General features: G+C 40.7%; 1 protein-coding gene across 1 annotated transcript; it reads left to right on the plus strand.

The window, feature by feature from the left end:
- Positions 1 to 7217: 7217 nt before the first annotated feature.
- On the plus strand, positions 7218 to 25919 carry LOC108670243 (endoplasmic reticulum aminopeptidase 1). The gene is made up of 17 exons (XM_047883960.1): positions 7218 to 7372; positions 7709 to 7864; positions 8506 to 8697; positions 10273 to 10424; positions 13493 to 13623; positions 14341 to 14512; positions 15031 to 15256; positions 15879 to 16062; positions 16420 to 16639; positions 18269 to 18433; positions 19427 to 19772; positions 20511 to 20694; positions 21468 to 21689; positions 22044 to 22193; positions 22420 to 22542; positions 23176 to 23398; positions 24087 to 25919. The coding sequence occupies exons 1-17, from the start codon at positions 7276 to 7278 to the stop codon at positions 24240 to 24242; spliced, it is 3099 nt and encodes a 1032-aa protein (XP_047739916.1). The 5' UTR covers positions 7218 to 7275; the 3' UTR covers positions 24243 to 25919.
- The last annotated feature ends 99 nt before the right edge of the window (positions 25920 to 26018 follow it).

A 26018-nucleotide genomic window follows, 5' to 3' on the forward strand; every position in this document is an offset into this window, starting at 1 on the left:
TCGAGACCGCAAAATGCTGTGAATGTTCTGCGATGTTAAGAATCGGCGACAGGCCTACGGCCTAATAAACGCTGAAACCGCTATTATTATTATATCGTGGCTTAATAAGCACAGTAATATTGAGTAACCGCTTAGCGCTTCACTTGGCAGCGTTACGTTCGTGATTTGAAATCAAATGCTTCCGAAAATACCATATGTACGTCTGAATTTTCAATTTTTAATCGTTCACTTTCTTCCGCTTCAAAGGTCAAGTGGAACTAACGTAACCCAGCTTAATTAATTGAAAAAAGGAGTGTATAATACTGTAAAAATTAACCTTGCCACGGCACAATGAGCATTAAGAACTGTGTATGTTGCGGTAATTTAAATTGGAGCGGTATGTTGCGAAGTTCGAGACAGCAACAAGCTTAGAATGTTCAGCGATGTTAAGAATTGACGACAGGCGTACGGTTTAATAAATACTGAAACCACTATATTATTATTATTATTATTAAGGGTTGTGGATCCAATTGCTTATTATATTTAGTGATATTTTATTGATCCCTTGGGCCTAAAATTGCGGAATCACTCAATTCTCCGGCGCATCTGATGGATCATTTGTTCGCTGCGTGTTTTGGGTTGGATAGCTGGGGTGCGCAGCCGTATACCAGCAAATTAACGCTCAAATCAGCCCGGGAGCCAACATCAACCATGTAAATAATATAGATATTGTCATCTGGCTGACTGGCACCTAAGCTGCTGTAGTCAAGTGACCTATCTCACCACACGAACTTTAATCCAAGTATCCAACACTGCTTCAGGCTTCAGCACACAAGCTGCTACAGCTACTCCACACAGTTAACCGTCAATGCGTTGTTCTCCAATTCTTTATAACCCATACCATCACTTCGTACACATGCTGTTATCCTAAGTGTCCGCTGACCACACTGCATTGCCGCAGATGTGAACTGTACCAAACGGTAATGCGTCATCACCTTACTTACTCCGCAAGACGTTAACGGTTAACCCCGCGTCTTTTTCTTTGCAGGGTGTCCACTACTCCACTTGGAGTGGACTTGAAGCCGCAGGTCTGCCAGATGGATGACCGTTGGGCCTGAGAGCTTATAGCTTGTGGTTTTCAGCTTCTTTGTATATGAAACCTAATTGCTGCTATTTGCTGGCTGCTGCCAATGCCATTTTGTGAGGTTGGGCCTGGTTGGCATAGTGGCAAAGCAGAGAGTTTTTCAGACTCTCCCTCAAGTTCATTTTTGAGTCCTATAAGTAGACCAGTAAAGTAGCCTGGATACCAGCATTATCATACATAAGAACTTGGTTCAAATCTTGAGTCAATGAGGAAATTAAAAATGAACTGATTCTAAAAAATCTCTGGTTTGCCACTATGCTGGTTGGCTGATGTAAGCTCATTAGCTCAGTACAGGCTGAGGCTGTACAGCCTGTACAGGTCCTACAGGATTGGGTAGAATTTTACAGGGAACATATATTAGTACCTATATGAAATGAGTTACTGTTAATCCACTGGCACTATGCAGAGGGTGGATGCAGCGTCCCCAATATATGGACTTTTAAGCCCAAAGCATCGCCGGCCATTTTAAAGATGCGTCGCCGGGTAATTTTTAATGAAAAGCCATTTACGCTGAGTAATGACAAACTATTTACAAGCCACAAACGTATTTAAAAGGTTGCAGGCACGTGTTACCCCACATAACTAATTTTACCCTAAAAACAGTCCGATTGTACAGCAAGTGTCAACTGAACATGTAATAAAGCAGTCTGACTACTCTAATGTGACCGAAACTACGCAATCAAAAAAACGTTTAAATTTTTTGCGGGAGCTCATCGCAACTGATTTCCGGACAAGCTTCGCTGCATTGTAATCCATCCAACCATAGTGGCAAAGCAGAGAGTTTTTTAGACTCTCACTCAAGTTCAATTTTGAATCCTCCAAGTAGACCAGTAAAGTATCATGGATACCAGCATTATCATACATAAGAAATTGGTTCAAATATTGAGTAAATGAGGATGTTAAAAATGAACTAATTCTAAAAAATCTCTGGTTTGCCACTATGCATCCAACGTACCGGAAACCTTACTTTTTTTCTAAATAGTTGGCCGAAGACTGAGAAATATATTAAATGCAAGAATTTCAATCTAAATGTGTCGGCAAGATCTTCTGAAGGCAAAAATTTGGCTACTGAAGCGTCGCCAAAGATCTCGCTATATTCATCCACTCTCTGCATAGTGGCTGCTAATGTAATTTAGATAAGTAAGGGCTGCTAATATAACAGCCTTCATTAAACAAAACAATAATAATAATAATAAGAATAGAAATGTATACATAATTTTAATAATATTGAAAAAAAACTAGATGATCTACCTTCTAAATCAAAACATATATCAGCAGTTGCCATGCATTAACAATTCTATCATGCTTCCATATATACAATACAGCATTGCAAGGCACTCATCTAAAGAACCCCGTGTTAGTCGACAGTCGTCACTGTTTCCCTGCCTTACTATCCAGTATCCCCCAGCTCAGCAGCTGGGCCCAGCATCTTCTTCCCCCCACAGACCACACTTACCCTGAGTCCCTGACTCTCCATCATTATCACATGGCTAACTGGAGGCTTTTCTTGCAGACCTTTGATGCTTATCCAAATTAGGTATAGGTTAGGTTACAACTCGTATAGATCCTCTTTTCATAGCGTAATGCAGACAGTTATGCAGTCAAGTGAGCACAACCTAAGAAAAGCCATCCGGCAGTTGGTGAAAAAAGGTGGGGAGACAGGGTAAGTGTGGAGCCAGTGGAGGTAGAGTTATGCTGGGGGAAATTGGGAAAACAGCTGCAATGACCGATGAATGGATGGCCGGGATGGGCTGGAGTGCCCGAGTGCTGGCTGTGTATCAACAGCGCCACAGCGACAGCGGTATGGCATAGGGAGTTGCTTACCAAAAATCATGAGGAGGTTAGAGCATAGTGGCAAACCAGAGCTTTTTTAGAATCAGTTCATTTTTAATTTCCTCATTTGCTCAAGATTTTAATCAATTTCTTAAGTATGATAATGCTGGTATCCATGATATTTTACTGGTCTACTAATAGGCTCAAAAATGAACTTGAGGGAAAGTCTAAAAAACTCTCTGCTTTGTCACTATGGGTTAGAGGGCATGGGATAGAGCTTTTGTGCGGTTTTAAATATGGCATAGAGCGATTGTATTGGTGGCTTACTTCTCATTAGCTCACTGGTTAATTTCCATGAAGGGGATTTGTACCTTTGGCTTTTACCATATAATCCCTTAGTCTACTCTCCCTTTAGGAGGCTTACGCATGGAAAGGGTGATGAAAGATATGCTGGTCTTGGGCATTGCTGCCTCTTGCATGCATCCCGATGGCTAGAGGCCAGCATAGACCCGGGGTGCAGACTGCAGAGGGTGGAAGCAGCGTCACAAATATATGAAGTTTTAAGCTCAAAGCATCACCAACCATTTTCAAGATGCGTCGCTGGGTAATTTTTAATGAAAAGCCATTTACGCTGAGTAATGCAAAACTATTTACAAGCCACGAACCTAATTTAGTATTTACGAGGTTGCATGCACATGTTACCCCAAATAACTCATTTTACCCTAAAAACAGTCCGATTGTATAGCAAGTGTCAACTGAACATGTGATAATGCAGTCTGACCGCTCTAATGTGACCGCAACTACACAATCGTAAACTTGTTTATATTTTTTGGGCGGAAACTCATTGCAACTGATTTCCAGACAAGCTTCACTGCACCCTGATCTATCCAACTTACCGGAAACCTTACTTTTTTCCAAATAGTTGACCATAGACAGACAAATATAATAAATGCAAGAATTTCAATCTAAATGTGTCGGCACGATCTTCTGTCGGCACGAAATTTTGCTACTGGAGCGTTGCCAAAGATCTTGCAAAATTCATCCACTCTCTGCATAGTGGGCATAGCCCAAGTCCATAGTGCGATTCATATACTTTCCCGAGCGTAACGCTGCCAGACATCTTCACGGCTTTTGACACAAAGCGCCCACCACAACAGCACCATTCAGTCACAGGCCGGAGCGCATACAGGCCGGAGCACAACTAGCCAGAGCGCAACAGGCCCTACCGCAACAGCTACTCCTAACGTAACCTAACCTGTGCCGCCCATTGTGGTAGGGCCTGTTGCGCTCTGGCCAGTTGTGCTCCGGCTCTGTGAAGCAGTGGCTGTGTTGTGCTAAGCATATTTACTGTTAGCCGGAGTTACCCACAGCTCATTGATCTGAGGCTATGTGTACCTAGATATTGCATGCTGATGGTTGACGTTAGGCCCAGGGCCTGTTTAGGAGTAAATTTTGTTACCCATGGCTGCGCTCCTGTGTTTTGTACGCAGCATCTTCAGGATTCAGCTGCTCAGCATTCAAATGTGAAGTGACATTAACCTTGTCCTCATGGAAGGCTGGAATCCAGAAGGGTAATACAGCACCCTGGGACCAGCTTATCCTGATGTGTTCACAGTGTTCTATGCAACAAATGGTCAGGAAGATGTGCTGTGCCAGATTGCCTGGTTCATGGAAAACAAGAAAATTGGGCAGAACAAGATAACTTCTGAACTCAACATAAGAAAATTGGGCAGAACTGCAGAAACCATCTGTCAAATCAATGAGATCAAAACAGCTGTGATTGTGGGCAATTTCACCTTTTCCTGTATGTAGGCTGTAGCTGTGTGTAGCACATGCTCAATTTCTCCAGTAGAAATTAATGGATTAGGCTAATTGCTAATAGCACATTTTTTAACATGTTTTTTGAAAAAACAACCAACTATCTTTTTTGATGAAATTAAAGGCGTGATTACAAGAAATCAATTGATCAACTCCTTGCAATAGAAATTAGATGTATTGGGATTTGGGCGTCAGGATGGAATTCTAAGGTTAGTGGTAAGTGGTTCACTTAAAAAAAAGTGTTCCGCCTTAAAAAATGTTCCAGGCAACTAGAAACAGGTTTGCAGGCAGTCAGAAATTGGCAGAGGCAATTAGCAGGAGCCAGGATTCTTTCAGCTTCAAAAAATGTGGAAAAGCTCTGTTTACTGCTGGAAAGTTATCATTCCTCATCTGCAGCAAAACTGGTCATCCAAATTGATTATAAGTTATGCATCAGCTGGAAAATTTGGCAGAAACCACATATGAATGATAAAAAAGTGCCGCCCATCAGGGTTGTACCAGTCATGGAAAGCCTGAAGGCATTGAATTTGATTTTTCATTTCCAGGCCTGGAAAGTCATTGGATTTCATTTCAGGTTATGGAAAGTCATTGAATTTGCAAATAAAAAAAGATAAACAACAAAGTGTTTTTTGTGCTGCATGTGTTTACTGTTTGTGCAGTCTCTTGTGTTCTGATTGGCACACATGAAACAAGAGACTGTGCCACAGTCTCTTGTTAAATATGTTCTGATTGGTTCTCTAATGACATGAGCTCAGCCGCCAAGCTCAGTTGCATTCAACCACTTTTTGATATTCAGTGGCAACATTCCATCTTCTGCATGCAATTTCTACATCACCATGCCTGGAAAGTGTAAATTTCATGACTTGTGGTTAAGAATAGAAGCTTATCATGACTGGCTTGCTTGTGATCCAAAGCATGAAGGTTGGGTGATACCGTCAAATGGGGTAAAAAGGGACGGGTGGGGTAAATTGGGACACGCATCCCACATTTCGTAGAAATGTTGTAGCAGCTAAACTAATCAAAACATTGCAAAACTAAAAATAGTGGCGTAAACTTCAACATTTTTACTATCTATTATGTATAAAGCTAGTCAAGAAATCAAACATTTGCTATCTCTAAAAAATCGTTGAAAAAAAGTGTGAAAAGTGCGATTTTAGAAAAGTAGGTACCTCTGCTAAGGTCTGGAGCAAAAAAAAATATTCGCCACATTAATAATTTTTACTTACATAAAAGTTGCACCCAGGTGTCGGCTTGAAAACGTAATTGATGGAATTTGCCTATCTCATTCAAAAAAAAAATGGCAGCCATTTCCGCACTCGTGACACCCNGACCCCCCCCCTCCCGGGGTAATTAGGGACACCCTTAAAAATGCATTTACAGTAGAACATCAGTTAGCAAGGGTTCCAGTTAACGAAAAAATTGATTAACAACAAAGAATTTTGTTTACATTTACCTAGCTCAGCAAAAAAAATTCACTTGTTGAAAAATTAGTGCATCATCAGTTGTCACAAAATTGTACATAGAATTCTATATATAGAATTGTGCACCGGGCATCATAGAATGAAAAGTAATTGACCAAAACTATGATTTATTTCTCCAAAACACATGATGGTTGTCACTAAAACATTCCTTTCTGTTACAGGTATGTTTTTCACAATCTTTTTTTATTGTAAATTCACTTAACCCAATTTAAATGGCATGAAATTACAAACCATCCCGCAAGCTTACAGATTCAGAAGAAATGCTACATGGCTGCTGATATGAAGCTTGCAGTGGACAAGGTTGTTGTAAATGCTCAATGGCATGTTCATGGATATGGTAATATGGTAATATTGCATCAATAATACGGTAATTAATGTCTATTGTAATATCTTATCAATAAAGGAAAAACAAGTAAAAGTCACAGAAAATGGCATTTATTCTACCTCTACATCATCTACAATGAAAGAAGAGGACTTCAGAGTACTGTAAGTAATGGATGAATACACTCTGCATGCTTCAAATGTTTTAAAATGAAGTTTTATTTCAAGTGTCCCGAGTAGCCCCGTTCGACGGGGCTACTCGGGACACTCTTTTTTTGCTTCTGACACCTTACGAGTAGCATATGGAATTTTTTTGGAGAAGCCATGTGATAGCCCTTGCAAAGAGCTTTAAAATGACCTTAAACTTGTTTATGAAATGTTTCATGGTAAGAAGTTATGAATGAAAAACGTTCGAAATTGTCCCGAGTAGCCCCGGTTGACGGTATTGATCACTTACTGTCAATTAAATATTTGCTGTAAATAGTCATCATATATATGTAGCTGGTAATGTCAGGATTTGATAGATATTTATCTGATTGGTTGTATTGGTATCAAGAGTTCCATGTCAGTGCTAGTTTTTCATGTTTTGAATCCAAAAGAAAACAATTTTCAATGGAAGCATCATGATTTAACTGATAGTTGTGTGTGTCTTTGCATTAAAGCCCTGCTAAAAATAACCTATTTTTTATAAATTTGTTGTATTGGTATACATTCAGAGTATTATGAGCTAGTAGGTTCAGCTTTGTGCAGATCTTAAATATGAGAAGAAGCAGCTCTGGTGGAGGTCCTCGGGGGGGCTTCTCCCGAGACCCAACCATGAGTGACCATGACGTGGATGACATAGCCTTCCTCACTGGTAAGAGGATAATTGCTTGACCATTCCATAAAACCTGTACTGCATTTTTTCATGCTTCTCTGAAACCAATTTTAGACATTTAATATGACATTATATACATATCTTTACTAATTATATTACTATCAAAACAAATGAAAATAATATTTACCTATTCAACTATTCGAAATTTCAAAAGTAAAATGGTAGCAAGCCATTATTCATTTAATTTTCATTTGAATACTTATTACCCACAAATATGTGATTTTTTATGTAAGAATATATATACTGACCAATGACCCATCAAATTTACACTGATATAAATTGAAATGAATTATTTATTTTACATGTTTTTTTCAGGCTCGGGACAAGACAGTGGCTTTCTGATGAGCAAACGAGCCCTGTATGAGCCAGGGTCTGTCCTAGTGTGCTCCCAGAAGCGCGCTTGTCTTGTGGTTGCTCTCTGTTTCCTTTCCATCCTGCTATCTGCAGCTATTGTTGCCTTCACAAAACCTGGTGAGTTTAGCGGTATATGTAAGTTCATTGTTATCAAGTTATTTTATTTTCAGAAATAACTTTTGATTTTGATTTGGTTTTCCTTTAAACTTTTCAATAAATTGTTGTCCTCATTTATTCAGGTATTTATTTGTTCTTGCATCTTAGTAACTAGCTACTTAATCTCTCTGCTTATTTCATCCTGGTGTCTTTGTTTCATTATCCAAAAACTTATGTTACCCTATAGCTTATGTCCCATATTTATGTTATTTATTTATGTCCCATATTTTGATTGGTTTTGAAAACTTGAACCTGAATTATTTATATTTTTTCATTTATATTTTTCCCCAGACACTCATGAATTTGTTTTGCTGAAGTAGCCAAGAGTAACTACAGACTCTTCTGGATATCATCAGGTAAAAGGTCTCAACATTTGTCATGTATTATTAAGTGTACCGGTATATATGTATTCAAGGTTTATAGTAATCATTGTTCATTATAAGTGTACCTATATATGTATTCTAGGTTCAAAATAATTATGCATTATTATTTTTGCTGTCTTCTGAAATGATTATAATCCATTATTAAATTGTTTCACAATTAGTATTCAATTCTCAAATGTTGCCCAAGCTATTTTTACAACAAATTTCCTACTGCCACAGGTTGCCCTGTTGCCACTTACATTGGCGAGCCTCTAGATGATGAGAATGCCTTTGTGACTAAGAAGAAGTCCCCAATCCTGTCAACTTCCGGTGAAGTTTTTCCATGGTCCAATATACGCCTGCCAGTCCACATCCGACCACTGCACTACTCGCTTCACCTTCACCCTAACCTCACTACTCGACACATGGATGGTAAGACCCAGTGAGCTTCCAACCACTGCACTACTCACTTCATCTTACCCTTAGACTCTCTACTGGCTTATCAATATACTGGTGCAATCAATTCCAAGTTGAATATTTCCAATTTTTTTCATTATAACTGACTATTTATGTAATTTAATAAGATACGTTTCTCATTCAGAGACATTAATTTAACTATGGCTAAAAATATTAATAAACAAGTAGCAATTGTGGTGCTATTTAATACCAGCAAATCTAGTGAAAAATTAAAAAAGGCTTGAATACCACAGCATGTTTGTGACTCTTGCAGGTTCTCTTCTGCTTAACATTTTTCATGCTGCTCAATTCATTTTCTAATCCTATTTCCTCTGCATTACTTGAACTTTTGATTAAATTTTGTTAATACGGCTGTTGTGATAAATATTGATCATCTTTAACTGTTCTCATGATGGCCAGCACAGTGCACATCTGTATGTAATACAGGGTTATTCCAAATGATGAACCCAATTTAACAAATTCGTATATATTCAAGTATAAATTCAACATTAATGATCTATAAACCAATGTATAGAGAAAGATTTGAAGTTTTTATACATAATTATAAATGTTCAATATGTCCCCTTGTGCTGCTCGGCAAACATCTAAACGGCAGCCAAACTCGTCCCTCACACGAGAAAGCATATCTTCTGTTACTGAGTGCACCGTAGCAGTGATACGGTTCTTCAGATCAACAGAGTTGCTGGTAGAGGCGGGATGTAAACAGAGTTGCTGGTAGAGGCGGGACGTAAACAGAGTTGCTGGTAGAGGCGGGATGTAAACAGAGTTGCTGGTAGAGGCGGGACGTAAACAGAGTTGCTGGTAGAGGGAGAAGGTAGAGGCGGGACGTAAACAGAGTTGCTGGTAGAGGCGGGACGTAAACAGAGTTGCTGGTAGAGGCGGGACGTAAACAGCTTCCTTGACGTAACCCCAGAAGCAATAGTCACATAAGATCAGGTGACCTCGGTGGCCAGAAGTGGAGAGCCAGATCTTCATTTCCTATGCATCCTACCCAACGCTCAGGGGAGTGCTGATTCAAAATGATTTAATAGGTTTAAAAAATTAGTTTGAAATTTCAATGTTTGAATGGGTTAAAACTAAATTTGGATCTTTCCCTTTACATTGGTGAATAAATTATTCATTTTAAATTTACAATTAAATAAATACGAATTTATTAAATTGGGTTCATCCAACTCTGTATCTAACCTGGTGTAATTTTTCGTTACCTAACTTCAAATCTTTCCACTTTGGTACTTTGCACCGTGAGTATTGAACGGTATGGACTTAAGGAATTATTGGAACCAGTGTACATATTCTAATTTATATATGCCAGCTTAAATTTTGTGTCCCATATAAGTTATGTTTTGCGTCCCATACCTATTTTAATCATATTTTTTAAATGTTTAATAGCTATCACTAATTACAGTTGTTTAACAATGTATTTACAAGCATCAAAGATGTGCCTGTGCTGGATCTTCCGGAAATGTGAAAACCAATAATAAAATCATAATAATTATATTTTTAAATTATGTGTTGATGTTTTGTTTTCAGGACAAGTTACTATCAAATTCACGACCCGTGAGGAGACCAACTTCATAATCGTGCACAGCCGCAACATCAACATCACTAACTATTCTCTGCACGACAAGTACCTACAGCGCAATACTATCACTAAATTCCTCGAATATCCAAAAAACGAGCAGGTGCGGCCAGTTGATACCAATATACTTCCTAAAGTACCAGGGTTGGCAATGATTAAATCAAAATGATTAAATCATGTGATTAAATCACTTGATTTTTTTATAAAAAAATCATGATTTATTCGATTTTTTCATTTTTTTTGATTTTTTTGATTTTTTCATATATTTAAAAATATTGAGTGGCAGTCTTTAATTTATATTGAGGTATTGTTATTCATGGTTTAGTATAAATGTACTATGAATGACAAATTGGTATACAAACTTGTTGCCTTTAGTGTGTATTAGGTTCCAATAAATTGAATGTTTTTGCTACAGAGGCATCAAGAGTGCAATACATTGTATGTAGCTAGCAGCTTAGCTAATTCTTATAAGGCTGTAAGTAGTCTTTAACTATTTGACTTTTTGTTATATATTGATTACAATATACAATTTAAATGTATTAGCTAGCTTATACAGGATGGGACAGAACTGATTGAACAGTTTTGAGGCAAAATAAAAGAGTAACGGAGGTACATAAAGAAGAAAGTTTATTTTTCTCAAGATTAGCATAACATACCATTTAAAATACTTATGGTTTGAAAACAATATCAGGAAGATGGGGTTTGTTAGCTGCATCACACTGTTGGAGTTGTTCTCGGAAGTTTCCTACAGCATGTTCACATATGGCGAGGTATGGCCATAACCTCTGCTGCAATAATCTCCCCTTAGCTGTGGTAGGGTGTGAGGGCGACTTCTGAACCCCTTTCTTTTAGATGTCCCCAAAGAAAGAAATCGCAAATGCTCAAATCAGGTGACCTTGCAGGCCACTGTAAATCACCCCTCAGAGACACCAGACGTCCGGGAAACATGCGTTTCAAAACATTTAAGACGTTCGAGCTGTGTGAGCTGTAGCCCCATCCTGCTGGAACCACATGTCTCCCAATGCTTCATTTCAACAATGTTTTCCATCATGGGCTGCAAGAAATTTTGCAACATTGCAGCATAGCAATTGGAATTCACTGTCATGGTTACTCCCTCCTCTGAGAATGACTCCAACAGTGTGTTGCAGCTAACAGCCCCCATCTTCCAGATATTGTTTTCAAAACATAAGTATTCTAAATGGTATGTTATGCTAGCCTCTAGGAAAATAAACTTTCTTCTTTATGTACCTCCATTACTCTTTTATTTTACCTCAAAACTGCTCAATCGGTTCTCCCCCACCCTGTATATTGGGAGGTTGAGATTGTATTGACCTTTTAGGCAATTAGAAAGTTTTTCCACCCTAATACAAGTATTCTAATTAAAATATTTAATTTCAATATTTAAATATGCGAATTTAAAACTAGAAACAAAACTATTACAATTATAAGACTATATATAAAATAATTAAATGCAGTGAATGGATATAAAATATTTGAATTGTGCACATGTTTATTTCAAACAGTGTTAGCTTTTCTCATAACTTAAGTCTCGTTTCAAGTCGTATGAGGTTTGTTTGGTTATCGTTCAGTTTATGTTTAGTATTGGTTTATTGGTCTGAATTAAATGGGAACAGTGCAGTCAGTCACTCAGTCACTACTAGTTGGTGTGTATAGAAGGTAGAGTCTGGTAGATTTATAAGACATAAAACTAGTAGATCTATTGATAGTGCTGTGCACTGTGCAATCAGCTACCTATCTGTTATGTGACTCATCAATGTTTAGAAGATCTGCATTCCTGAAGTGTTTTTGTATATTGAAGCCAGTTAAATGGTCAATATTTAGCTCATTATCTTGCTCCATACAAACTTTACAAAGCTAATGAATAGATTTACCAATAATTGTTTACCCAAAAATCCCTAAGTGGTAAACACCACCTTGGCCTGTTGGCCATTATTGGAGGCAATAAGTGCCCTTTTAGCCATCCATTATGATCCATATACTGTTATTGTTAGTATGCTAATGGCAACATAAAAAAATAGCACCTCAAAAAAGACAAAAAAGCTGAAAAAATCAAATAAATCAAAAAAATCATGAAAAAATAAAAAAATCATTGATTTTTGATTTTTTTGATTTTTTTAAAAAAATCAAAAAAATCGCCAACCCTGTAAAGTACACTGTTAGAAAAAACGGTGAAAAAACGGCCCCACTGGCGTTCTAGTGGCGGTCGCCCCGTGAAAATAAACTGTTTCGCCGTTTTTTTTTTCAGGTGTTATACGGATTTCTCGTGTTAAATTAGAATAAAAACGGCGACACGGTGTTTCTTTTCACGTGCCGACCGGCCACTGAAACGCCGGTAATACCGTTAACGGTAATTTTTCTGACAGTGTATTTGATTTGCTTTATTTTGCCGTTAAATTTCCTCTTATTTCAAACCTGCAACAGCGCCAATCTACAGGGACGGGGTTAGACAAAATTAGGGAAAGACCGATGAGGTTGAGCATCATATTTGGCCGCGACAATCGCCAGACTTGAATATTATAGAGAATTTATGGTTAATTTTAAAGATGCAAGTCGGAAGTTGATGCCCGCCGCCATCGTCTTTAAAAGAGCTGAAGGGAGATTCAACTGAAGAATGGGTGAAATTCGTTTGTAAACAGTTCACAATTTGTATGAATCAATACCTCGGAGAATCGATGCTGCAGTTACCGCAAAAGGTGGACCTACAGCCTACTTAAATATATTCTCTGCATTTCTTAGATATTTCCCCTATTTTGTCCAAACCCTGTAATTTAAAACATTTAAATGTTGAAGGCGTAAAATGCACCGAAGCAAAGTAATTAAGCATTTTTTCATAAAATTATGCACCCTTTCAAAACCTAACAAACTTTCAAACAGTGTCTCTATCAGGGATTGCTTTTAATTGGGTAGGAGTTTACCGCTACGATGCTGATACTCAGTGAGGCTGAGGAAAACGAGCGTGTAGCAGGACTATGATGGGTAAAGCTTCTTTTATTATAATTGGGACATTTATTATTTATATTAATTATTTTCAATCGCTGGCACAAAATCTTTAATCCCCACTGACTACATGGTATACGTAAGTTAATGTGAAGAACCGATGTTGAATTGCGACAACATTTGATTTAACAAGTTAAACGTTTATTCGCGCAGCTTTACCTTGGTGTTCGGAACACGCTGCGCAGGGGCAGCAACTACACGCTCTTCTTAGAGTACAACATCGCGCTCAATGAAGGGCTGGACGGCGTGTACCTCTCATCATACACCATCGATGCTCAGAAAAGGTCATCATTTCGGTCACCAACGAGTGCCACTACAATAATAGCATTTCTGCTAATAGACGTCTGATTGTGTAGATTACATATTGAATTTAAATTCATTTCGTGAACCATCATGATCCTTCACTGGTACGTCATTTAATACCAGCATTGTATTTTTAATTTCATGTGCATTTGTTAACGTGGATACCGTAAGTGTAATTTTACAGCCACGTCTGGCGTAATCGCCTGACTTTCAAAATTCGCTAAGTGAACGTAAGTACTTACGCTCTATTTTCTTGTCTATGATTGGTGGATTTTGCTTGAAAGGCCGTCAATGATTGGCAGATGAACTTACGATCTCTTGACTTTTTTTGAAAGTATATAGGACCTGAGTAAGATTTATTTTTAACCTTACTGCATTTAGTGACGTCATGACAGGTCAGATATAACGGCTGTGAGTCGGTTAGTCAGTCATGTCCTGCCAGTCCTACTGTAAGGTAGCACCTAAGCTCGCTCCGCATTGCCAGCTCACGAGAGATCTTGCAGTTGTTAGATCTTGTGGCTGTGCCGTGAAATATTTATCAAGGTGCACATGAATCTGTTATTGCGCTGGTTTTGAAATTTCAAATGTGCCTCTTTTTTAAACTATTACTTGCGAAAATAAAATTTTAATGAGATCTCTTCAATAAGATTTAAGTCGAAGACAGGATTATTCCCATTCATTGATGAAAGTTTGTGCAGGTATCTGGCGGCGACGCACTTCGAGCCCACGTCAGCGCGCGCTGCATTCCCTTGTTTCGACGAGCCTCACCTCAAGGCGCGCTTTGAGCTGAGCATCGTGCGGGAGCGCAGCTACTTCGCCCTCTTCAACATGCCCCTGAGGGCCTCCTCTCCTGTACAGGGCTCCTCTCTCGTGCGTTCCCTTCCTACTCACGCCCTGGCAGGGATCGATTTATTGGTCTTGGCAAACATTCTTATGACGTCTTCATGCAAGAATATTTATGCTTGTATTTCTCGTTAAATCACTTAACATTGAAATTACATTAATTCAAAAGTTCATAGTTAAACTGTTCACTAAGATTATTTAGATATATAGTATTTACCTAAATTCAAGGATGGGCGAAAAATTGTGTTATTTTGTTTATATTTTGATCGAAGAAATCTTCAAATTGATACATTAAATTTAGTAACAAAGAATTTATAAATTCATCCTATATTCATTGGAAACAATTCATTATGGAGCTGGTCTCCGAAACGTTTCCTGTGAAAATGTGGTGGACAACAACTGTTATTAATGACTGACGTAGAGCGACCGACGGATCTTATAAATGACACGTAGCGCGACTGACGCTTCGTAGTCTAACCAAATGTAGAAGTGAATAGTGGAATGGTTTAAGATGAATAAATTAAGACATGATTTACTTTACTCAGATGCGTGACGAATTCGACGTGAGCGTGGAGATGAGCACTTACCTGGTCTGCTTTGTGGTCTGCGATTTTGCTAAAGTGAGCAACAAAACGAACAACAACGTGACTGTGAGCGTCTATGCTCCTGCCAACATCATCCATCAGGCAGACTACGCGCTGCACGCATCCATTACCTTGCTGGAGTACTACCATGAGTTCTTCACCGTACCGTACCCCCTGCCTAAACTGGGTGAGTGTATTGCAACACTACCATGAGTTCTTCACCGTACCGTACCCCCTGCCTAAACTGGGTGAGCATATTGCAACACTACCATGAGTTCTTCACCGTGCCGTACCCCCTGCCTAAACTTGGTGAGCATATTGCAACACTACCATGAGTTCTTCACCGTGCCGTACCCCCTGCCTAAACTGGGTGAGTGTATTGCAACACTACCATGAGTTCTTCACTGTACCGTACAACAAGTAGAGACGGAATTATTTTCATTCATTGATAAATCACGATTGTCGTGATTTATCACGATCGTCAAGATGCTAACGCCTAAACTGGGTGAGTTTCCAGGAGTCCTGCGCCATGCCTTGCGGTCCATATCCTGCTACAACTCTGACAGATCGTTCACTCGTTATCTTACGTGACGAACGTAAAAGCAGTTTGCAATCCATGTCTACAAGGCCATTGCTCTTCTGCTCACTAGAAGATCGCATCACACACCGCAGCCGTGGCGAATAAGATTAAGCTTACAGCGATTATTTCTATATTTTTCTATTAGTGACAATTACCTTTTGGTTTGCATTTATAACGAACATGTTCCTCTATCTTGCCACTCATGTACATGATTGCCACCGCCCACCAGACCTCATCGCCATCCCGGACTTCGGCGCTGGGGCCATGGAGAACTGGGGGCTGGTGACGTACAAGGAGACGGCGCTCATGTTCGTCGAGGGCGTGTCTTCTGCCCGCGCACAGCAGCGCATTGCAGTCGTCCTCGCACACGAGCTCGCGCACCAGTGGTTTGGCAACCTGGTCACCATGGAGTGGTGAGTGCACCAGTGGTTTGGCAACCTGGTCACCATGGAGTGGTGAGTGCACCAGTGGTTCTTAAACCTGGTCACCATGGAGATGAGTAGTGCTCATCCATGGTGCTTATCGCTCCGTGGGCTGGCTAAATGGTTGATCTCTTCTGAACTTACGGTCAATATTGACTTACGGTAGGAAGATGATACACATTAATTTCATCTCTCGATGAATTTTACCTTTTAATATATCTTGAATAGTGGAATAAAAAGCATTAAAGAGCACAATCTGACCCGTAATTTTGGTTTTGCTGAATCAACTTCAAACTTTTGACTGAATGACAGTTTTGTGCTCCCAATTAAAGGTGCAATTCGTTTCAGGTGGCAGGACTTGTGGCTGAATGAAGGTTTTGCAAGCTTCATGGAAGTTCTGGGCACGAGTGAGGTAGAGCCTCATTGGTCTATGCTCGACCAGTTCGTCGTCGAGACCGTCCAACCTGCCCTAGCCCTTGACGGTCTCCTCTCGTCCCACCCTGTGTCCACTCCTGTCGAGGATCCCGCAAACATCGAGGCTATCTTTGATGCTATTTCTTATAAGAAGGTTAGATACCATCTTGGATTTTGAGTTAGTTGCCTTCTGCATGCCATCTGAATGAGGTGAGTTGCCAAACCTCATAAGATAAAACGCTGTCACCTCCTATCGGAGCAAAGCTGCGATGATGGGTTAAGAGCTATACCGCTCCTGAGCTTTATACTAATTCTATGTTGAATAAAGTGCAAACTCTTATAATTTACCCATCACAGCTCTACGTCAGGATACGATCGAGCATTTAGAGCTCAAGCATCCGGACGAATACGAAACTTCGAGGCGGCTGTGCCACTTCAATCTAGCTTTTGCGACGTCGATACTCGCTATTCAAAATCTGAGACAAGCCTTTTCAATGGCTCATGTGTCTTTTGCCTTTTCAATGACGATGGATTAAAATCAGAATAGATAATGCTTTAAATAGTTTATTTGATATCTCACTTTTGTTAAAATGGTAATTTTCACCAGGTTAAATAGGTTAGTAATCATCTTCAAATAAAATGACATTCAGCAGTTATAAATGATATGCACGGCAATACACTTCTTACTGCAGGAAATATTGCACACAGTAACATTGGTTGGCATCGACGTCACCGTAGCTACTGGCAGACTGACAGGTACTAACAACCTGAGTGTTCAGGTACAAACAGCTCTGAACTAGACCATCTAGGTAGACAGCGAGCAATCGCCTGACTACTTCTGCTGCCGCTACCGCCGATCACGATCGCAGTCGCGCAGCTCGAAGGTCTTAACGCAATGTACTTGGCGCAACTACCTAATGCGTGCTACCTCGTAGAAAGAATTGATCCAGGGGGTGATACATTTACAATACAATACAAGAGGGTGATACAATCCTACTTGTAAATAATTAGAAGCAAGTAAATTTGGGAACAACAGTTTTCTGTCGTTCAACAAGAGTGCGCTGCGATCACCTCTAAATTAGTAGGACAGTATATTTGTTTGTAAACCGGTACTGTATGTTTATATACTGTATTTGAAGACCTTGGATGCCGAGTAGTACTGAAAGAGATGCGAAATGGTACGTCAGGATGCCATTTTGCCTGATCTTTAGTTAGGTATGAGATGCTATTTAAATGAAATGCGGGTTTAATGCAGTATTCTGTATCCCAAAAGAGTTTTAATGTATCTAGCAGGTTTAAAATGAGTTGTTTGGTGGTAAAAATAGTGTGCGCCAATATACCTATGTGTTAAAGACCTATTTGTCATATAGAAAATTTTGAAGGACGTTTCTTAGTTTGACATGACTGAAATTTTAGACTGTGTTTTATCAACCGCTGCTCACGATTGTCACTTTAGCTGGGTTTTTCAGCTTTCATTAATTTTAACGTCTGCGATTTTGGATCACTTCTTGACTTTTCCTAACTTATAACTCTAATATTGACCAATTGACTTTAAAATTACGCAGAATTTCAAAGTTCGCTCTCTCGATTGTACCAAGAGCTCATTCCTGAGACGACAATAACCACTCACATGATGAGTATCTTGCATCGACTTAGTAGTTCTTCATGGCAGGAAAGCGTCACTGATCTTCATGTTGTATATCTTCTAATTGCAGTAAGTGTGCCAATAAATAACTGACATTAACGCATCAACAAAGGCTCAATGTAAGGTTCCTCGTGGCAGGGGGCGTCGCTGATCTACATGCTGGAGATGTTCCTGGGGCGGTCGACGAGCGTGTCGGGGCTGCGCGCCTACCTCGACGAGCACAGATTCTCCAGCGCCAACACAGCCGACTTCTGGCGCTCCATGGCGGCCGTGTCCCAGAAGCCGGGGCTTCCTGACGTCCAGGTTGCGTGTCCCAGCCATTGAGATGTCTGGCGTGCGGGTCACTAATTAGAAGAATTGCTTCCTGACGTCCAGGTTGCGTGTCCCAGCCATTGAGATGTCTGGCGTGCGGGTCACTAATTAGAAGAAGGGCTTCCTGACGTCCAGGTTGTGTGTCCCAGCCATTGAGATGTCTGGCGTGCGGGTCACTAATTAGAAGAAGGGCTTCCTGACGTCCAGGTTGTGTCCCAGCCATTGAGACGTCTTGCGTGCGGGTCACTAATTAGAAGAAAGGCTTCCTGACGTCCAGGTTGTGTGTCCCAGCAACTGAGACTTTTCCCGTCTCGTGTCCCGTCACTAATTTAAAAGAGCGCTGGAAATTACACCACGTTTCCCTGCTAAGGTTTTTAAGGTTGCCACGGAAAAGGATCTTGCTGCTGAGATTCACTCGTGCAACAATTAACCTACAAATTTTTTCATAAATTTCAAATCGATTAAAATGAGTAAAGTTTTGCATCATTGATTAATTTCAGATTTTTATTGTAAAGATTAGCAAAGTATGAATGTGTTGCGTGTTTCTTGGACGCTGCATTACGGTATTGATGCTTTGTATAAAAGTTTGCTATTATATGAATATATAGTGAAGCATGCTGTGCTGCAGCCATCGATGTTGATTATTAGTTGATGTTTGCAGTCTTAATGTATGGGAAGAGGTATTGGGTAAACGTTCTATGAATGGAAAATGTCACGCAATAGAGAAAATGATAAGTCATTATGCCAGTAGCCGTAACTTGTAAGCTTTTCAATGATCATCTAAATTTTAATTTGGCTATGGTCGCTGAACTTTATTTAATACATTAGATACTTTCACTATGAAGCCTATATTTTGGCTTTAGTGAAAATCATAATTGCGTCTCTCAACTTTAGTTGCCAGTTGGGATGCACAACGCATGTCATCAGTTCTGACGTAAAGATAACCTCACATTGCAGATAAGTAATGGCGTTGTTGCTGCACAGGTGGTGATGGACACGTGGACGCGCCAGGTAGGCTACCCCGTGGTCACCGTGGTCGTGGAGGACGGGCGCGTGTTCGCGTCGCAGAAACGTTTCTTGGTGACCGAAAACCTCCTGCAAGACAGCGACACAAACTCCACCGACGACGCCTTTGATGACAGCGTCAGTGACCATTACCTCACTGGAGTGAAACAGAAGGAGGATGAGGCGGCACATCAGACGGATCTCACTGCAGATCCCATCTCACCCATCAACTCGACCATCGGCTTCAAGTGGCATGTACCTCTCACCTACGTCACAAGCGAGGACCCCGACAACTCTACCCTCGTCTGGATGAATCTCACTAATGGTGAGTATGCTGTCTGAGCGGATGAATCTCACCGACGGTGAGCATGTCGTTTGTGATGATAAATCTCACTAATGGTGATTATGCCGTTTGTTTGGATGAATCTCACTAACGGTGAGTACCTACCTATTCTGTCTGTGATGATGAATCTCACTAACGGTAAGATCTCGACTGTTGCATGGATGAATGGTCAATTGTGCTGGCTAAAATTTGAGCTCTTTGAACTGACTGCTTACTGCTTGGGATGGTAATTGGTAATGAAGATTCTAACTTAGCTTACCTCTTTTTCTGTGTTGACTATGAATATGTTTAGTAACACTGATGGTTATTTCTGTATCAGTTTTCTTATTTAGTTTCTTTCAGAAGCCCACTTATCGATATTGTATTAAAAAAGATTTAAATTATGTATTACAACTTATCCATTTTTGAAAATATACGAGTGGGTAACTGCATCGTTTCTAGCAAATATAAATAGTTTTCATTTAAAATCTGCTTAATTGCATTCCTTTTTCTTTGAATTTTGTAAAACATGTTCCAAGTTAATTTGACTATTTTCCTTTTCCAGATGAAGTTTCAAGTGTTAAAATTTTTTTCCAGTGAAGCTAGAAAAAGTTCTTGTTCTAATAGTCGCGGGCTTGAAAGGAATTACAATTCTTGCTCTAAGTTACTTTAATTGTTTTTCTTCTTTATTTTAAGTTGACAATTTTTTTAGTAATAATCTAAACTAAGTTGATTCTGCAGTTGAGTTTGAAGTCTCGAATGACCTGGCGTGGGTGAAGTTCAACGTGGGGCAGCGAGGCTTCTACCGCGTTAACTACGACCCCGCGACGTGGCGCGCTCTCATCCTGCAGCTCAAGAACGACCATCGCCGCCTGTCCTCCGCAGACCGCGCGTCCCTTATTGATGACGTCTTCTCCCTGGCCAGGTGCGTGCCTCACACACGTCGATTCCTCCCTAGCCAATCGGTTTTCAGTGATCTCGATGATTATCATCAATGAGACCCAATCAGCGATGGTAGCCTGAACTCTATTGCTCACATACTACCATAAATAGTCTAGTATTCTGCTGATCTGGTATATCTGAATTCCCTTCTTCAAAACTGTTACATCAGGGCACCTTTGCAAGAGGGACTGAATACGGAGATTATGGAAACAGTCCGGCAGCTTTACCGTTGAAAAAAATAATAATAATGCCTTCTCTAGTAAAAAAAATGTCTTCTCTCAGACTAAAAATGTCCCTCCTCTCAGAACAATTATAATGCCTTTCTTAAGAAAAAAAAAACTAATGCCTTTCTTTAGATAGATAATAACGATTTACCTCAGGAAAATAGTAATGACTTCTTACAGAAAAAAAATAATACTTCCTTCTCTCAGCAAAAATAATTCTGCCTTCTCTCAGCAAAAATAATGCTGCCTTCTCTCAGCAAAAATAATACTGCCTTCTCTCAGCAAAAATAATCCTGCCTTCTCTCAGCAAAAATAATACTGCCTTCTCTCAGCAAAAATAATACATCCTACTCTCAGCAAAAATAATACATCCTTCTTTCAGCAAAAATAATACTGCCTTCTCTCAGCAAAAATAATACTGCCTTCTCTCAGCAAAAATAATCCTGCCTTCTCTCAGCAAAAATAATCCTGCGTTCTCTCAGCAAAAATAATACATCCTTCTTTCAGCAAAAATAATCGTGCGTTTCATCAGCGCGAGCGAGGTGAACGTGAGCATGGCGTTCGAGCTGAGCGAGTACCTGGTGGGGGAGGAGCAGTACGGGCCGTGGCACACTGCGCTCACGCACCTCTTCGACTGGGCGCGCATGCTCTTCACTAACTCCTACCACAAGCACCTGCTGGCTCATATCTGCTCCATCATCAGCAACCAGTACGAGGCTATTGGCTGGGATGACAGCGGCACACACCTCAAGAAGTCAGTCACTCCTACATTCCATTTCCACCACATTAACTTATTCCATTTTTATGAACCTTCCCTCGGAAATTTGGACAATACATGGAGATTGCTTAGCATTTTAGTATTTCATTATCCATGAGTCCAAACTTGCGTGATTGCATCATTTGTTTTTGAAATCCACACGACTACATTTTTTTTCTACACTTGTTTCGGAATCCAAACCTGGTTATACCAGTTTATGGCATCCGGACTTGTGTCAACTCTTTATTTCTTTTCAACTAATGTCCATAGTTGATGTCCTTGCACTACCCTTGTTTCCATTGTGCCCTCGTCTCACTTTTCTCCTCAATAATCCTGCAAGTTTCCCCTCAGGTTGCTGCGGTCTGAGATGCTGCAGGCGGCCCTGGACTGTGCCATGCCTGAGGCCATTGCTGAGGCCCGGCAGCGCTTCCAGCTGTGGCGCATGCAAGACGTCGCAGTTCCTCCCAACCTGCGCTCCGTCATCTACCAGGCCGGCGTCAGGTGCGTTCTACTTACGCAACTTATCTATTACTGCTCCACAACCATTATAGTGAATGAATTACGGCTCGACAACCATTATAGTGCATGAATTATTGATTGGTAATCATTATGGTGAACGAGTTCATTCGATGCATAGCCATTACAGTGCGCGTGTTTGGCGGTGCGTAACCATGATGCCCATGAATGTTTGCGCTACGACCCCGTAACCCGTGCGTGGTGCCCGCAGGCACGGTGGGGATGAGGCGTGGTGGTGGTGTTGGGCGCGCTATCGCAACAGCACCCTGGCCAGTGAGCGCCGCCTCCTGCTGGAGGCCCTCGCACAGACTTCCAGCGCCTGGCTCCTCGAGCAGTCAGTTCTCATGATATCAGTAATATTGTGTTATGGTGCCAATTATTGATGATAGTAATATGAGTGACAATAATAAATTCGGTCACAAATCTGGACAAGTAAACCCCTTCAGACATATCAAGGCGCTTCATGGTATTCTATGAACATTAGGAGCCTCGACTCTTTGGGCGTATACGGCCGAATAAATCCAACGAAGGATTTATTTGAAAAGCTTTAAAAGGCATTTAATTACAAAATTATGTTTTCGAGACAATATTTGGATGTGTTTTGATTCTAAAATGTATACCGTACACGTGTTAAAATGTCTAAAATGTTGTATTATTCCTCAGTTGTATTGAAGTAGTGAAGTGAAGGACTGGGGGTACTTCGGTATTATTTTGTCAAATGACCGCACTTTTAACATGTACCTCCTAAACAGTCGTTTAAATAAACAAGTATTTCTATTTAAAGCTTAACCTGAAATGTGGGTAAACAGTCGAGTTCGTTCTATATTTAGTTTTCTAGAATTTTTATTTTACACGATTTTTTATCTTCACAAAATTACGTCTCATCCTTTTATTGAATTTTCGTTGTCCACACTTTGAGCTACGTTGCTTGTAACGAGTAAGAGCTTCACTGGGGGTGCCTGCACAGGTTCCTGCAGTACACCCTCGACGAGACGATGATCAGGAGTCAGGACGTGCACTTCGTCATCGACGAAGTGAGCCGCAACCCCAACGGCCGCTTGGCAGCCTGGCGCAGCGTCCGCCAGAACTGGGCGGACATCATGCGCAGGCACGGCCACTCGTCCTACACCATCAGCGCCATCATCAAGGCCGTGACCGTGCACCACACGACGCTCTTTGACCTGCACGAGGTGAGATAATCACGGCATGCACGGCCACTCGTCCTACACCATCTGCTGTGGTGGTGCAGTGGTGAGAGACTCTGTCTCTCGCACCCAGCTCCCGGGTTCGAGTCCCACTGAGGACAAGTTCTTCCGGGAAGCTCAGCTCATGGTCAACTCAGCCATTCATCCAACTCTGGTTGATAAATGAGTAGGTACCTGGCTTGTCCAGGGTGTTGTGTAATGCAATCAAATGGTTCTGGTGGGTCAGCGAGCCACTGATGGTCGTGGAACTACCAGTATCACCGAGTGCCCGGAAAAACTGACCTATCACCACCCCTCCCTAGTCGCCATTACCAGGATGGCAAAAATAAAAAAGGGCAATTACACACACACACATACACCATCAGCGCCGTCATCAAGGCCGTGACCGTGCACCACACGACGCTCCAGTGAGGCCTGGGACTGCTACGTTCGAAACACATACTAAAAAGCCCAAGATTTTCAACTACCAAGTCTTAAGTTCATGAACATTACACAAATATTAATAATTAGGTGAATTCTCCATTTTACCGGCCTTCCTGCTGGAACTCTCCACGAAAGATGGCTTAGAACGACCTCAATGCTGTTTCTGAGCTAAAATCCTTGATAAATGGTAATGTTTATTTTATTTGATTTCCGTGATTGGCCCTCAAGATGATAATAATCAACCGAGCAGGTGGAGGACTTCTTCGCCGACGTGGCCGTGGGTGGTGGCGAACGGGCGCTACAGGCGTCGCTGGAGAACATCCGCCAGACCGTCTACTGGCTGCAGATGAATTCTGACGACATCGCGGACTACCTCAACGAGCACTACCCCCACATCTCTGCTTAACGAGCACTGCCCCCACATCTCTGCTTAACGAGCACTACCCCCACATCTCTGCTTAACGAGCACTACCCCCACATCTCTGCTTAACGAGCACTACCCCCACATCTCTGCTTAACGAGCACTACCCCCACATTTCTGCTTAACGAGCACTACCCCCACATCCTCTAGTCGTAGCGCCAGAGGCGTAACTCATTCACAGTCTTGTGAACTCTCGCTTCCCTTCACTGCGCCACCTAAGTTCCGTCTAACGAAGAATTTCAGCTTACCTTAGCATTTTGTGCAGAGGTTATTGTTATTACTATTGAGCTCAGATTACCTCTTCTGCTCCATTTGTGCTGAGATTATTGTTATTATTTATTGAGCTCGGTATGAACTTCTCTGGTTTCGTGACTTATTCCACGTTGTTCAATAATATCTCGGAAGACCACAGGAATATTTTATCTTGCATGATAGCCCAATTGTAATCCTAGAATTTATTGATGGCTACATTTGTGGAACATTTGTGAACGAAAATGAATTATTTATCTGTTCTAGTATAAGATTAATGATGAAAACTATGTAGGAAGTTTCGAAGTTATTGCTCGTGTACACCTAATCTGTAATTTATTTTCTTGAATACTCTAGGTTAAGTATTAATGTTTGCTGGTCTTTCAACTCCCTTTGTGCGCGCTTTGGGCAATATTTTAGCCTTAATTGCTCACTAGACTGAGCGCCGAACTGCGTAAACTTGAACCACGGCTGAGCATTACCCGCGTATGCCGAACTATTGGGCGAGAACTCCTCAGTTTATGCTGTCCATAGCCTGCTAGATGATGTATTGAATATCACCAATGGTGGTTTTGATGATCATTTTGTTATTGTGATTGATGGGAATAAATATTCATTTCGGATCGGTTAATGTGGTGCGGATAATAACCGATCAGCATTGACCTTAATAAGGTCAATGGTGCGGACGACACGGTCGCTTCTTACGGCCGTCGAGCAAGCCAGACGTATTTCAATTTCAATTGACTACAACTTGCGCATTCATCTCCAAGAGTGAAGCTAGCTACGCAATCAATAAGGGTATTTAACAAGCAAAGCCGTTCTCTTGTTCTCATTGAACGTACATGACGTACTATCTGTCTCCTAACTTAATCTCGGCAGCTCTACCGCCCCTTGATGCAGCCACGTCAGACTGCTATGTGACACTGGTGGGCGATATTTTATTAGTGAAAAACTAATACATTATTTAGAATTTACCGAAACCTCTTCTCTTGACCATTATATTATAATGTTTTATATTATTACTTGAATCGTATCACATGCTGTAGTTACTCGGCTAACGACTTTTATATTATAAGGCATATGCATGAGCCAATTGCTTGGAGATGAGCTTAGCTTCCTTCCTTAGATGCCCTGAATATTTGTGATATGGCCACTGCTTTCTCATGAGCACATTCCTATAATGTTTGTCCGGATTCATATTGAATTTTTTGTGGTAAGAAATATCGTTTTTACAGTTTTTTAGTATAATAGCTAAGCTTTGCTAATCGTGTTAACTGATGCTTGGAAATCGGGGAATTTGAGAGCCAATATCTGAATGAAGATTTCAGTTCAGTGTAGCTCTCGTCTCATTATCTGGGGAAGTGGGACAGTTGACGTGGATTGGCTTCCATGTTTGTTTTCGAGATTAAGTTATTAACCCTTTACGCCCTGGCGTGACGAATTCGTCACACAGAAAAAAACATCGGTTTTCCAACAATTTCGCGTTTTCTGTCATTTTTTCGAAAAATTCAC

Source organism: Hyalella azteca, unplaced genomic scaffold (assembly GCF_000764305.2).
Source record: "Hyalella azteca isolate HAZT.00-mixed unplaced genomic scaffold, Hazt_2.0.2 contig14139, whole genome shotgun sequence".
NCBI classification, from domain to species: Eukaryota; Metazoa; Arthropoda; class Malacostraca; order Amphipoda; family Hyalellidae; genus Hyalella; species Hyalella azteca.

What these genes read in the sequence shown, in the direction of transcription:
- LOC108670243 (XM_047883960.1), top strand. Translation starts at nt 7,276, where the DNA reads ATGAGAAGAAGCAGCTCTGGTGGAGGTCCTCGGGGGGGCTTCTCCCGA. An exon ending in ATCTACCAGGCCGGCGTCAG is followed by an intron (nt 22,194 to 22,419) that starts GTGCGTTCTACT and finishes TGGTGCCCGCAG; the next exon opens with GCACGGTGGGGATGAGGCGT. An exon ending in AGCGCCTGGCTCCTCGAGCA is followed by an intron (nt 22,543 to 23,175) that starts GTCAGTTCTCAT and finishes GTGCCTGCACAG; the next exon opens with GTTCCTGCAGTACACCCTCG.